This window comes from Plecotus auritus (assembly GCF_963455305.1).
Source record: "Plecotus auritus genome assembly, chromosome: 2".
NCBI classification, from domain to species: domain Eukaryota; kingdom Metazoa; phylum Chordata; class Mammalia; order Chiroptera; family Vespertilionidae; genus Plecotus; species Plecotus auritus.
The window spans coordinates 17,066,456-17,081,677 of NC_137771.1; the positions used below are offsets into that span (position 1 = coordinate 17,066,456).

General features: G+C 48.8%; 2 protein-coding genes across 2 annotated transcripts in view; both read left to right on the plus strand.

Annotated features, from left to right (window-relative positions):
• ZDHHC18 (zDHHC palmitoyltransferase 18) overlaps nt 1-5,481 on the plus strand; it is a 34,950-nt gene extending 29,469 nt beyond the window's left edge. Inside the window, exon 9 of the mRNA XM_080656571.1 lies at nt 4,183-5,481. Within this exon, the coding sequence (XP_080512697.1) occupies nt 4,183-4,188 (6 nt within the window). The 3' untranslated portion in view covers nt 4,189-5,481. The remainder of the gene's footprint in view (nt 1-4,182) is intronic.
• SFN (stratifin) lies at nt 4,192-5,476 on the plus strand (the record flags this gene model as incomplete). The annotated part of the gene is made up of 1 exon (XM_080656573.1): nt 4,192-5,476. One exon carries the CDS (start codon nt 4,192-4,194, stop codon nt 4,936-4,938), a length of 747 nt encoding a protein of 248 aa, XP_080512699.1. The 3' UTR covers nt 4,939-5,476.
• Nucleotides 5,482-15,222: the final 9,741 nt, after the last annotated feature.

Below are 15,222 nucleotides of genomic sequence, written 5' to 3' on the forward strand. Positions count from 1 at the left end.
TTGAGGCACATACAAGAGTCAACCAATGAATGTATGGATGGGTGGACAACAAATTAATGTTTCTTGCTCTCCCTCTCTCTAAAAATAAATAAATATATATATATATATATATATATATATATATATATATATAACAAAGCCAGAAGTGACACAGGAAGAATGACCAGCATCTCTTCACTGTGCCCCTCCAGAACTCCTGGTCTCAGTCCAGACACCTTAAGCCTTAGCTGACCTCTGAACTCTGAAAGGTCCCGGCCTTGGCTGAGACAGAGGGTTTGACTCCAGTCTGGGACTGTCACACCCCTGAACTGAGCTTAGCCCAGGGTAACACTCTCATGGAGCCTTCCCTCTCCCAGATGCTTCCCTACATCAAGATACACACACAGTATGCTAGGAGCTAAATAATAGTAATAATAATAACTACAGTAGCCATTTAGCAAGGACTTGCCAAGTGCCAGGCCCATTTTCTCACCTAAACCTATGAAGAAAGTGCTGTCAGCCTTTTTACAGATGAGGGAACTGAGGCTCAAGGAAGGCATAGGAGTTGCTCAGGGTCTCCCAGCTGATAAAGTAGCAAATTCAGTATTTGAATCTGATCTCTGCCCTGACCTCTAACCCTTCTGCACTACCCAAAGAATGAATACTGCTGCTTCAGGAGAAGGGAATCTCAAGAGGAAAAACCCTAAAATTAGAGAATGTCATCCATAGCCAGCAGGGGGCTTAGAGAAGATCTGTGAGGCCTCCTTGAACCTATGGGGAAACAGGCCCAGAGGAAGGAACCTGCCCAAGGCTTTATAACTGAGCTGGAATGCTGTCCCACACCCTGAACTCATTCCATTTTCTTTCCAAAAATTCCACACCATGTTCTAGACTGGACTGGTCTAGGAAATGTGGGATACTCTAAATAGCAGTGTCTTGTGGAGGAAAAGTCTCAGGACAGCTGACTCACTTAAAAGTAATCTAATCCCCCCACCAAAGGCAACTAGTAGAGTGAGCTCTTGACTGGATAACTGAACTCTAGCTTATAATTAGGGGGAGAAGATGATCACCTGTTTAGTTTGGTCATTCTAAAACCGGAAAAATGTCCTAGGAAGTTCTTCCTGGAATCTTAACAGTCCTTCCTGCTGCAATCAGAGCCCTGTCCTCTGTTCTCAGTAGAGATAGACAACTAGTTGCTGCCTTCCTCTCTCTGCTACAACCCTCGAAAGCCTGTTTACCAGCTAAGGGTAGGTTGTCTCTGGGACCAGAGGCCTTAAGCATGCTGGTAGGATGGATGTTATACAGAAGGGTGGGAGGTAGGCAAGATGAGGAAAGCCCCTTTGGGCTGCATCCCCAGCTCCTGTCCTGCTGACTCAGGCAGCTGACTGTGGAACTCAGTGCCCTGCCGGGGCCTGCTGCCTCCTGCCTGCTGCCTGCTGCCTCCTGCCTGCCTGGGCTTCTGGACTTGGGAAATGGAAGCCTGGAGGCAAAGGGAGGTGCATCAGACAGGATCTGAGTCAGGATCTCAGGATCTCAGAATCGACAGGCCAGAGCCAGCAGGAGATGTCAGGCAGCCTGACTCCCAGATTCAGCAGGGAAAGGGGAGTGAGGGGCTTCCTTTCTCTTGCCCAGGGTCTGTGCTGAGGGCATGCCACCAGGTCTCCAGGTTTGAGTGATGGAAAAGAGAATACTCCCAAGAGACTGAAATAGCTCCAAAATTGCCAGGTCCCAAGTTTATGTTGTTCTGGAACCTCCAGCTTTCCCTCACAACTTGGAAAGCCTGGGCTGGGTGACTAATCAAAAGAAGGTCCTCGAGGGCCCACGGTTTTCATAGGCCAGAGGAATGTCCAAGATGGAGAAGGAGAAGGCAGTACTGAGTGAGCGTATCTGACCATTCATCCGTCTTCCTTCCCATATGGACACCCAGCTGGGCAGGCTCTGGTCTTTGGCCGAGGCCTGGTGAGGGGCCCTTCCTCATTTCGTAGGCCTCAGATCCATGTTCATGCTGTGAGTGTATATTTTTATAATAATAAAGTTGGATATTTTTCTACATGATAATAATAGTTACCATCCACTCAAGTAAGTACTTTCCATCTACTCATTTAATCCTCACAACCCCATTTTATACTTAGGAACACTGAGGCACACAGAGGTTATTAAGTCATTTGGCAAAGGCCACAACAGCTTGTAAGAACTGAACCTGCCTGGTCTGATTCCAGATATACTGGCTATTCTATCTCTCAGAAAAATAATACACATTCATGATTGATTATTTGAGTAGAATAGGAAAAGGAAAAAAGTCAGTTTCACTCCCTAAAGATACCCTCAGTAAGTTGTATTTTAGTGTACTAGTATTTCCTTTCCATCATTTTCTGTCTGGATGGAGCAAAGCCTTCAAAATATTAAGCCTAAAATCCCTTCTGCTTCTTTGGAAAACCTATAGCATTAGCCCAGATATGTCCCTGTTTTTCCTTCTAAGGGGCAGATCTCATCTTGGAGCCTCAGAGTTCTGGCTTAGGCTTCCCTCCCTCCAGAAGGGGAGGATGGGAGTTCAGACAACAAGAACAACCCAGGGAAGGACATGCCTGTGACATGGTCCTGGCTCCAGGGTTAAGCTGGCTAGATCCCAGTGAGGGGAGCCCCACCCCTGAGCCCCATCTGAGCTATAGCTAGGGGTGGGGCAGATAAGCAGGAACCCACCTTCATGGGCACAGTGCCAACACCTTTAGATGAAAGAAACCCTTGACTGACACGAGGACAGCTAACAATAAGTTACCACCCAGCTAACAGGGACAGAAGGTTGACAACAGAGACCTCTCCATCCATGCCAGAGGTCAGAGGTGGGGCCATGGTCAAAGGGAAGGGGCAGGAAAACTTCTGAGAGTCAGGCTTTGGGAGGCAGTCCTCAGCTGGGACTACTGCCCCATAAACTAAATGGTATGTGTCACCTCCTTTTTCTTAGCCCTGTCTCTCTCCCCAGTTGCTAGCGTCCCCCCTGGGGAACCAAACTGGGCTGAGCACCCAGGTGGCCTGCTTCCCAGCCTCTCACAGAGGGTGAGCTGAGTCAGGCAGGAAAGTGGGCCAGCCAGCATCTGGGCCCCCACCCTCTGTGAGCCCCACTCATACAGGATGGCTGGTGACTTGGAGGGGGCAGGTGACCTGGCATGGAGAGCCAGAGGGTAAGTCCTCAAACAAGTGGCAACAGGCCACCAACTTGAAAGGGAAAATTGTGCTGTGATGGGAAAGGTGTCCAACAAACCTACTGAGTGAATAATTACGACGGCTGGGCTGGAGCGTCAGAGGCTGCTCATTAAACACCTCATTAAGTGGCACCCTGAAAGCTGCCACCTGTGCATTCTGGGAGTTCAGAGGGGACAGGATCCTGAGGGAGAGTGAGGATGGGGGATGGAACCCTTTCAAGAAGCTTGGATCACACTTCTAAATACATCCTGGAGCTCACAAACCAGAGGGCTTGATGGGAGAGAAGTCAAGGAAGTAGGATGCAGGGGACTTAATGGCTGTGTGACCTTGAGCAAATCTCATCCCTCTCTGAGCCTTAGTATTCCTGTCTCTAAAATGGGGTAGTAGTCATAGTCCTGCCCACCTCACGGAGACATCATAGGGATTAGCTTGGATACTGGATACCAAGGTTGGGTAACTGGAGCCCTAGCTACACATGAGTCCTCTCACCTGAACCAAGGGGGGAACCTATCTGGCAGGAATAAGAACCCCATCCTCCTGCACTTGGCTTTATGGGGTCTGCCTAGGCTGATGCAGCCTGGTGGCTGAGCCATCCTTTGTCCCTGGAAGGACATCGTGAAGAAGAATCTGATTTGAGAAACTGGGGCAGCTACCTCATGTGGGCACCCATGTAATGGAAGCCCTGAACAAGAGGGGGCAGCTTGGAGCCTGGAAAGGTGCCTGTGCAGGTGGAGCCAACACCCAGATTTCTCCTGCTGACTGTCCCGATGACTCACCCCACATCCGAGCCCTTTTACCTTTAAGGAAGAGCCGGAAAGGGTGTGGGGAGAAGAGGAGAGGCGGTAGGTCCAGAGCCTCAGTCCCGCCCTCTGCCCCTCCCCACCCCACCCTGCTCTGGGCCAGGCCATCCAGCCAAAAGGCAGGTAGGGATCTGGGGAAGCACAGAATCCTGCTTGGTCCCGAGGCAGCCGTTTAGCCTGCCGCCTGTCTGTCTGTCCCCAGAGCTGAGCTATGGAGAGAGCAAGTCTGATCCAGAAGGCCAAGTTAGCAGAGCAGGCCGAACGCTATGAGGACATGGCAGCCTTCATGAAGAGTGCTGTGGAGAAGGGCGAGGAGCTCTCCTGCGAAGAGCGAAACCTGCTGTCCGTGGCCTACAAGAACGTGGTGGGTGGCCAGAGGGCTGCCTGGAGGGTCCTGTCCAGTATCGAACAGAAAGGCCATGAGGAGGGCTCGGAGGAGAAGGGCCCAGAGGTGGGAGAGTACCGGGAGAAGGTGGAGACTGAGCTCCGGGGCGTGTGCGACACCGTGCTGGGCCTGCTGGACTCCCACCTCATCAAGGAGGCCGGTGACGCCGAAAGCCGGGTCTTCTACCTGAAAATGAAGGGCGACTATTACCGCTATCTGGCCGAGGTTGCCACCGGCGATGACAAGAAGCGCATCATCGACTCTGCCCGGTCAGCCTATCAGGAGGCCATGGACATCAGCAAGAAGGAGATGCCGCCCACCAACCCCATCCGCCTGGGCCTGGCCCTGAACTTTTCCGTTTTCCACTATGAAATCGCAAATAGCCCTGAGGAGGCCATCTCACTGGCCAAGACCACCTTCGATGAGGCCATGGCTGACCTGCACACGCTCAGTGAGGACTCCTACAAAGACAGCACCCTCATCATGCAGCTGCTGCGAGACAACCTGACTCTGTGGACGGCCGACAACGCTGGGGAAGAGGCGGGCGAGGCACCTGAGGAGCCCCAGAGCTGAGCCATGCTGTTACCCTCCCTGCCCTGCCCTGCCCGCTCCAGTCCCCCCCCCCCCCCCCCAGCAGAGAGGACTAGCATGGGGTGGGAGGCCCGACCCTCTCCCTGAATGCTCTGCCCCAGCTCAGAGAGGCTCCATGGTGAGGGACCAGCAGAGCTGAGGCCCCCTGGAGCCATTGGATCCCACTCTTCCTGCAGCTGTCGGGTTCTCCTAACCACTGGCCATTCCACCCAGCCCTGCTCTCTGCGTCCCCTCCAGACCCTACCCGTGAACCAGGCTACTTCTGCCTCTTCCCCCCTCTTGACTCCCTCCTGCCCCTGCTGCCTCTGGATCTTAGGAATTGAGGAGTGTCCCACCCAGTGGCTGAGAACTGGACCGTATGGCAGAGGCTGGAGATGAGTTGTGTGTGTGTGTGTGTGTGTGTGTGTGTGTGTGTGTGTGTGTGAGAGAGAGAGAGACAGAGAGACAGAGAGACCAGAATGAGAGGGAAAGCATGTCTGCTGAGTGTGACCATGTTTCCTCTCAATAAAGTTCCCCTGTGACAATCCCCCTTGTCTTTTCCAGTTATTGGCAGAGGGCTGGGACTGGGATTGGTGTATGATTTACAGAAAGCCTGACTTGGGACCTCTGATTTAGGGCCCGAACCTCCCATGGGGTTGGCTCAGTGACCCGCAGGCCAGACTTTGGGGCCGGTGACTCCCGGCGAGCGGCTAGGGGACAGGATCTCCCCGTCGGGCCCCAAACAAGCCGGTCTGGTCTCGGGAGGGTCGGGTAGCGCAAAGGCGGCTCCTCTGCTCCTCAGCTCTGAGGGGACAGGAAACAGTGAAGTCTCCGAGGACCGAGGACAGCGCCGCCGGGATACGCTGTAGTGAGCAGCACTGAGCACCAGGTCTGAAAGCGCGGGTGGAGGGTGGGGGGGTAGTCCCCTTAGACGCGCAGATCTGAGGCGGGAATTCCGATCTCAGGCAGGGGCGTGACGCCGCCAGGAAAAGCCCAGCTCTGAAGTGAGGGGAACGCCCCCGAGCGTGCGCAGACGGGACCAAACGAAACGGGCTGGCGGAGAGGAGGCGCGAGCTGGGGAGCGGAGGCCGGTCCCCGGCAGCCCACCCGCTACCTCAGGCCCAGAAGCAACACTCCCGACTCTGCAGGCGCCTTCCTCGGTCCCGCCTTAAAAGCCCGGGCTGGAGGCGGGCCCGAGGCCGGTAGCGTCCAATCACGGGCGGGAGATGCTCAGATACTGGCCAATGAGAGCGTGAGCGGCGGCCGCGCGCTGCTGCGCGTCTTCCCGACGCCCGCCGGGCCTGGAGGGTTCGGAGACGCCCCTGCAGGGCTGAGGCGCCCCCACCACCCCGAACGCCAGGGGCGGCGCGCTCCGGTTTCACTCAGACAAGTTGCTACCCGCCGGGCCGGAGAGCTAGGCATCCGCAGAGCGCAGAGCGGCGGGACGGGGCGGTGTGGAAAAAGCAGTCCCCTCCCTTTGAGTCATCTGCTTAACCGACGGCTCCCGGCTGACAGGACGGCTGGAAAAGGCCACCAAGGCGTCTCCACCACACACCAAAGTCCAGGCAGCCTGAAAGGGGGGCCGGGAGACTTAGATTGTGTCCCAAGACTTGGCTGTGCGACCTTGGAAGTCTTTTTATACCTCCCTGCGCCTCAGTTTCCCCTTCTGCACCAAAGGGGCTTGAACTAAAGGCTCTCTAACGAACACCGACGAATCTGGGTTCTGCAGTCAAGCTGCCTGGGCTTGACTCCCAGCCTGTCTCGGCCAAGGCTCTTACCTTGCTTACTTTTGTGTCCCCATTTATAAAGTGGGGATTAAAAAGTAGTACTTTCCTCTTCTTAAGAATTGCTATGAAGTTTGAGAAAATAAATGCACTTAAAGTAGTTCACAGTGCATGTTAGCTATTATCAATCCTTCTAGCATCAGTAGTCTAGGATTTACCCAGCATTTCTGTGCCAAAAGCAGAATCATCACCCTGGCCGGCTTGGCTCAGTGTATAGAGCGTAGGCCTGCGGACTGAAGGGTCCTGAGGAGCCCCAGAGGGTGGGGTAGCGCAAAGGCGGCTCCTCTGCTCCTCACGCTGAGGGGACAGGAAACAGTGAAGTCTCTGAGGTCCGAGGACAGCGCCGCCGGGATGCGCTGTAGTGAGCAGCACTGAGCACCAGGTCTGAAAGCGCGGGTGCAGGCTCGATCCCCAGTAGGGGGCGTGCAGGAGGCAGCCGATCAATGATTCCCTCTCATCATTGATGTTTCCATCTCTCTCCCTCAATAATAATAATAATAATAATAATAATAATAATAATAATAATGATACTGATAATAAATATATATATATAGCAATAAAATCAATAAAAATATACATATATTTTTAAAATCAGAATCATCAGTCAGACCCAGTTCTGAGGAGCAGCTGATCTGCATGCTCACTGGGCCACCCCAGGATGCTGGCCTGACTTCAAGTGGTCACTGCTCACCTGGCATGATTGGGGGAACTCAGTCCAGCCCCATCAGGTTCCCAGAGCCCAAATTTAGCCACACCCATGAGACTCAAAATTGAAGGGCTCTTATCAGAGTAGTAATTCTACAGGGGAAGTTGGCAAGACCACAGCGATGCCTTCTGAGCCCCTGTTTTCTCCCCTCCTTTCCTGGAAGTGTGTTGGATTTCCAAACCTGGCAGAGACTCAGAGGTAGGGCAAGTGACTCCCCCTCAGCTCTGAAAGTGACCCGGTTTCTCTTACCAGACAGGTCTGGTAACTTTCTCTTAAAGGGGTAGGTACTGGGAAAGGAACTCCTTTCTTTTCTCTCAGCCTCCCTACACCACTCATGGTTGCCCTATGTGGGGAAAGAAATGAGCATGTTGGTGTTGAAGGATTTTAAAAGTACATGGTGTGGCCCTAGCTGGTTTGGCTCAGTGGATAGAGCGCAGGCCTGCAGACTGAAGGGTCTCAAGTTTGATCCAGTCAAGTCAAGGGCACAAGCCGGGGTTTTGGCTCAATCCCCAGTAGAGGGCATGCAGGGGACAGCTGGTCAATGATTCTCTCTCATCATTGATGTTTCTATCTCTTTCCCTCTTCCTCTCTGAAATCAATAAAATATATTTTTTAAAAGTATATGGTGTGAAAAAAAAAAGTATATGGTGTGGATTGCTCAGATGTGGAATCTAATTAACAAAATAAACTGATGAAAGGAATGGATCCAGAGACATGGGGGCATGGAACAGAGGGTGGAATCTTGGAGGGAAGGCAGGGGAGGGGAGGGGGCGTGGGAGGTAATCAACCAAAGACCTTGTATGTACATATGTATAACCCATGGACGCAGACAATGGGGAGGTGAGGGCCTGGGGTGGGGGTGGGCTGGGCTGGACGGGGACAATGGCGGGGGGGGGGGACATATGTAATACTTTCAACAATAAAGTTGTGTTTTTTTTAAGTATATGGTGTGGATTGGAACATCATCAAATCAGATGGCTAAATGTAAGCTGGCTTAGGCATCAGACCATGAGGGTCCCAGACCTTTTTATTTTTTTAAAAATATATTTTATTGATTTTTTACAGAGAGGAAGGGAGAGGGATAGAGAGTTAGAAACATCCATCAGCTGCCTCCTGCACACCTCCCACTGGGGATGTGACCACAACCAAGGTACATGCCCTTGACCGGAATCAAACCCGGGACCTTTCAGTCTGCAGGCCGACGCTCTATCCACTGAGCCAAACCGGTTAGGGCCAGACCTTTTTATTTTTGACATGTTTTTTGTTTTAATCTCTGTAAAACTTTATTTTTTTATTTCAGAGAGGGAGGAAGGGAGGGAGAGAAACACTGTATGAGACTGCTCCAGCTAACTGAGCCACACCAGCCAGAGGTCTGTAAAGTTTTCTTACTATTACCCAGAGTGGGGTTTCCGTCAGCATTTCTTGCCAACTTTCCCTGGCCTAGATTGCTGTTTTAGAAATTTTAGTTCTACTGCTAATGGGTATAGAGTTTCTTTCAGAGTATGAAATGTTCTGGGCTTATTTATTTTGTTTTTAAGTTGATTTTAGAGAGAGAAACATCAATTTGTAGTTCCACTTATTTTTGCATTCATTGGTTGATTCTTGTATGTGCCCTGGCTGGGGACTGAACCCACAACCTTGATGTATCACGATGACATTCTAACCAACTGAGCTACCCAGCCAGGACAAAATGTTATGGATTTAAACTAAGGTAATAGTTGTACAATTTTGTGAATATATAAAAGACACTGAACTGTACACTTTAGAAAGATATATTTTATAGTGTGTGAGTTATATTTGTTTTAAAAATCAGTCCCAGAAGCCCTGGTCAGTGTGGCTCAGTTGGCTGAATGTCTCCCTCTCCCTTCTTCTCTCTCTCTCATTCTCTCTTAAAAAAAAAAAAAATCAGTCTCAGAAGGCAAATCAGGTTCCACTGGAAATTTCATGGTGGCCATTTTCCCCTTCACATTATCCTTTCCACTTGAGCACATTATAACCTCTAAATTTCAAAGCCCAGCTTCAGGTCAAAACATGACTAACCAGCTTCCCTCTCCCTTCAACATATACAGAGCTTTGGATATGTGCTCTCTTACCAACTCCTTTCATTTATTAAATGCATTTATTCAGTTATTATTTCATATCTACTTGATTCTACTTCTGGGTTTATAACTATGTCCTGGGTTTATTTATTGTCTCCTCAGAAAGCTCTCTAAAAAAAGTAACTTTGTCCCATTATTCATCCTTTCTTCCTCCAGTGTCTCCAGCAAGGTTTTGTGTACAGGAAGATGCTCAGAACTTACTTTTAAAACCATCCTCCCAAATGCCTGGAAATCCGGTTTAGTGCCAGGTCCTCACTTGTGGAAATAGAAATATAGCTGGTTCTGAGAAGAGGCAGGGCTATCTAGACAGAGACTGGCTCACAAAGATTCAAATAATCCCAGCCCTATTGTTTCTGTACTGCCAGAGTATCTATCCTCCAGGAAATGGAGGCCCAGGGCTTGCAAAGATCTTCCTCTCTCAAGAATTTGATTGAACCCTAACCGGTTTGGCTCAGTGGATAGAGTGTCGGCCTGCGGACTGAAGGATCCCAGGTTCGATTCCGGTCAAGGGCACGTACCTTGGTTGGGGGCACATCCCCAGTAGGGGGTGTGCAGGAGGCAGCTGATCGATGTTTCTCTCTCATGGATGTTTCTAACTCTCTATTCCTCTCCCTTCCTCTCTATAAAAAATCAATAAAATATATTTTTTTTAAAAAAAACTTGATTGATATGGGGAACATTTGCAACTTAAGGTTTTCTAGGGAAGATACCTACTCTTAATTGGCTTTGTAGATCCACAGGTGATGGAGGGCAACGCATTGGGTTCAAGGTGCCTTCTCAGAACCAACCAGGCACCCTAGGGAGGCCAAGGGTTAGGCAGGCCACTGTGGCTCCTTCTAGAAAGGCAAGATACTCCTATACACACACGTCCAAGGTCCAAATGTCCAGTGCCTTTGGGGGGAAACCTGATTTCAGATGCTTTCACCAAGATTGTTCTGACCAACAGTGCCCCACTCCTGCTTCTTCCTAGAGAACAGAGTACTGTAATAATAGCAGCTTGGTTGGTTAGAGCATTGTCCCTATACGCCAAGGTTAGATTCCGAGGTCAGGCATTTAAAGAGTCAACCGATGAATGCATGAACAAGTGCAACAACAACACTCTCTCTCTCTCTCAAAATAATTGTTTTAAAAAAATAGCAACAGACATGACTGCTATTGTCATCTTTGTTTGCAGATGAAGAGAATGGGGCTCAGTGCAGCTAAATAACCTAATAATGTGCCTGGGGAATGGAATGGATCGGACTCCAAAGTCCATGATTTTTAAACTACAACAGCTGTTTTCAAATTGTGTTCAGAGGGTTCCCCAGAAACTAGCACAGGGCAGGAGCCCAGTGGTCAGGGTTTCCCGTTTCCACATATGGCTAAAATAGCCACACATATGTCCGTATTGTGAGTTAAAAATAAGCTTGAAAAGAACCACATTATGCTATGCTGCCCTGCTTCTAAGAATCAAGAAAGGCTTACTCTACTCTCAATCTAATGCCACCCTAGGGCCCAGCAGAAAGGAATTGTCTTAAGTGAGAAAAAAACTGTAGTGGCCCCATTTCCTGCTTTTTACCAAGTTAAGATTTCCTTAATCTGGTTACATCCTTTGTTCCTTTTCAGTTTTTCATCTGTTCACAGGGTCTACTCATCCCCCAATCCTTGCTCTGTGTGTGTGGTGGGGGGGGGGGGGGGCGGGAAAGCAGGTTCCGGTCAAGGGCATGTACCTTGTATGCAGAGTAGGCCCCCCTCCTCTCAGAACCCCCCAGCCCCACCTACACAGTGACTCAGGGGCCAGGAATGTCTGTGGGGGCAGTAGACAGGTATGTCAAAGGCTGATTCATCTCTCATCTCCACCCAATTTTCTCCTTACTGTTCTCTGGGAAATTTAACTCTTTATTTGTCTAGAGATAAAAGAGGGAGATCCCAGACTCTGAACTCATGGAGTCTTCAATCTGTGGCTACATACAGTACTTCATACATCAGATTATGGCATTTAAGAAATATATGTTGAAAGAGAAGGTGGGAGGGAAGAATGGAGGGAAGGAGGAAGACACATTCCACCCCCCCTTCTTGCTCCAGAATAAAGTCATCCTGAAATTTCCTTTTCTGAGTGTACAGGGGACTGATGTTTAACTCAGAATAGTTTGTGCAACCACTGGGTATGCTTTATGAGTTGGGAGAAATCTTACTCATGTCCCAATATCCCTTCTGTGCAGTTTATATGATTCCACAGAGCAATGTGGAGGTTCCAGGATGAATATAAGGAAGAGGCCACCAACCAGTGTGAAGGGAGCTGTACTTGCACAGTAAGCACACTTCTTGATGTTTTGCGTTCATTTGGGATAGGTTGAAGGGGCCTTGCATCTCCCTCCTCCACAACTGCTTCAGGGTTTTGGATGTGGAAAATTTCCAGCTTTGCTCTGTATTTTAGTTCAGCACATTTTTATCAATACTCATCTTTCTTTTTCATCTTAGTTGGGCTCCAAATCCCCAGCCCATCCCTTCACAGCTCCTCAGTCTTAAGCCTCCTGGACACCTGAACTTCTGGGGCTGTCTGAAGTTGGCTTCCTGGCAGAAAATGAAGGACAGTCAGTTGTAAATGAGACTTATGACTTCCCCTGTCCTCAGTAGGCCCAATGCCATTGAGATCTGTGTTAATTTGGGACTCTTCCTTCTTCAGAGGATAGGAAGTGGGGGTGGGCATACCAGATCAGGCTGGGTAAAGGCTCAATGGCCAGGGGCAAGAAAAAAGAAAAGGGGAGGGGCAGGAAGGGGGCTACTCAGCTTACTAGAAAATTTCCTTCCAGGCGTCTGGGGCAGTTGGGCCTCTCCACTACTTTCAAAAACTGGGTGGGGCCCTGGCTGGTTTGGCTCAGTGTATAGAGCGTCGGCCTGCGGACTGAGGGGTCCCGGGTTCGATCCCCAGTCAGGGCACATGCCAGGGTTGTGGCTCAAAACCTAGTGGGGGACGTGCAGGAGGCAGCCGATCAATGATTCTCTCTCATCATTGATGTTTCCATCTCTCTCCCTCTCCCTTCCGCTCTGAAATCAATAAAGATATGTTTTAAAAAAACAAAACAAAACTGGGTGGGCCTTGGCAATGCTGGGATGGGTCTGAAATCACTTCCCTTCCCTTCTCAGGAGCCTTGAGAAAGGACCGAGACTCTCCAATGTCAACCTTCCCACACACCCTACTGGGATCAGGCTTCCCATCTCAGCCGACTGGAGGGGAGCTTTTTGCTAATTCAGAAACAGTGGAGAGCAGACTGGCTGGTCGTGGGTTCGATTGCTGGTCAGGGCATATACCTAGATTGCAAGCTTGATCCCTGGTCCAGGCGTATTCGGGAAGCCACCAATCCATGTATTTCTTTCACATCTATGTTTCTCTCTCCCATTTTAAGATCAATTAAAAAAAAAAAAAGGTTAAAGATTCAGACAGCACTATTTCCAATAGCAAAAAATTGGTAATGACTTACAGGCTAACCATGGGAATTTGAGTAAGTAAACAATATTATAGCCATACCACAGAATATTATCATGTAAACATTAAAAGGACTTCATACTTTTAATTATATAAAAGTGTCAACTAAAAAAGGCAGGTTACAAAGCAATAATATATCTCACTTATATAAATGTTATAACTATCCCTCGGTATGTATAGAAAAAAATAAACTCGCCGAAACCGGTTTGGCTCAGTGGATAGAGCGTCGGCCTGCGGACTGAAGGGTCCCGGGTTCGATTCCAGTCAAGGGCATGTACCTTGGTTGCGGGCACATCCCCAGTGGGAGGTGTGCAGGAGGCAGCTGATCGATGTTTCTCTCATCGATGTTTCTAGCTCTCTAACCCTCTCCCTTCCTCTCTGTAAAATACCAATAAAATATATTTAAAAAAAAAAGAAAAAAATAAACAAAATATACATTTCAATATAAAATTTTTTTATAGATTTTATTTTTATTTGTTATGGGATTATGAGCCTAATTTTATTTTCCAAGTTTTTCACTTTGTTATTTTTATCAGGAAATTAAATTAAAAAAAAAAAAAAAAGAAATCTTAAGGATGGTTGCCATATCCCAGCCATACTGGAGGACAGTCTTTCTCCTACCCTATACATTTCATGATGAACAGACCTCACCTGGAACCCAGAGTCCTTTCGGCACTGTGCTATACCCTCCCCAACATAAAAATCATTCTGCTATCAGTGGGAGGTGGAGAGATACGTTTATTAGAGAAAACATCCTTGCTGTCATACCAATGCCTGAAAATAAAGTTTTGGATTATCCCATCCATGTCTACTCCATGACTGCAAAGAATAAATGCTCATGGTGCTTGGATACGAGCCCATAAAGTTCTAATGACACCTCTCTCCAACTGGTTTGTTTTGATGATGGCTGTGGCCTCCATGATAGAGTAAGCATCAAAACCCATGACCAGCCCTGGCTGGTTTGGCACAATGAATAAAGTGTCAGCCTGTGGACTGAAGGGTCCCGGGTTTGATTCCGGTCAGGGGAACATGTCCAGGTTGTGTGCTTGATCCCCAGTCCCGGGGCGTGCAGGAGGCAGCCGATCAAGGATTCTCTCTCATTGACGTTTCTCTCTCTCTCCCTTTCTTTCTGAAACCAATAAAAATGTATTAAAAAAAGAAAAACCCATGACCACAGCTATTGGTACTATTTTCAAAAACACAGCATGCATCCTCACTCTGATGAGGGATTTGTTCAGTGGCCAGGGCGTCAGGGTTCCTGGGCTCCAGGCCCCATAGGTGACTCACAGCCAGCCGAAGGCTGTGACTCCTGGCCTCAGTTTCCCTGGCTTGCTTTGTTGATACTCTCTACGTACTGTGCAGGGTATTAATAGAAATGAGGTGCTTTGAACTCTGCAGATGAAAGAGGCTGGGGAAGCAGCACCCAATTATTATCCCCTATAAGGCCAGGCGTGGGAGCGGAGGTTGGCTGCTTTCATACTGTTCCAGCCACAGGAGCCTCCTCATAGCCCTTCACTCTGCTCTGGCTGTCAAAGCTGGGAAGCAGAGCTGTCATCGCCATCTCAAGGCTACTTCTGAATAGAAATTCCTAAACTGCCCAAAGCACCAGTGATCTATCTCCCCCTTGATTTGTGACTTAGTAATCCTCTACGTGTTGAAATTCTTTCTTCCAACTAGCCTCAAATCCTGTGGGATATGGGCCTTAACGTTTCACCATTAGTATCCACAATTAAGAAGTCAGCAAAGTGAACTATGAGAGAGCTAGGCTGACTGAAGTTCAAACACATCTGTTTCCTTTATGTAAAGTGGGGCTTAGTAATAGTCCCAATCTTGTTTGTATCTCTAGAAGTTGCTGTGTGAACCACATGAGGACCATGTGTATGAAGGCACTTTGTAAAACGCCAAGCCCTTCATGGTGTATTAACAGGACCAAGTATCTGCAAGTAAGACTTCTGGCACAACCGCCATCTGTCCCTCTTGTGCTGCAAGCTACAACTGCAAAACTAAGTCTGGGGTGCCACCTATTGGTTGCTAATATAAATTGCACCCAACCAGTTGCAAGAAGAGCAAAGAAGGCAATCACCAGTATTTCCAACTTTAAACCACCTTAATTTTTGCCATGCCCCCATGCCATATTATATACTTAATATTTTTCTTTAGACAATGCATTTTGTATAAATAATTTCATTTTAAAGTAAACTTTTAATCACTACTATAAATGGAAACTAGCTA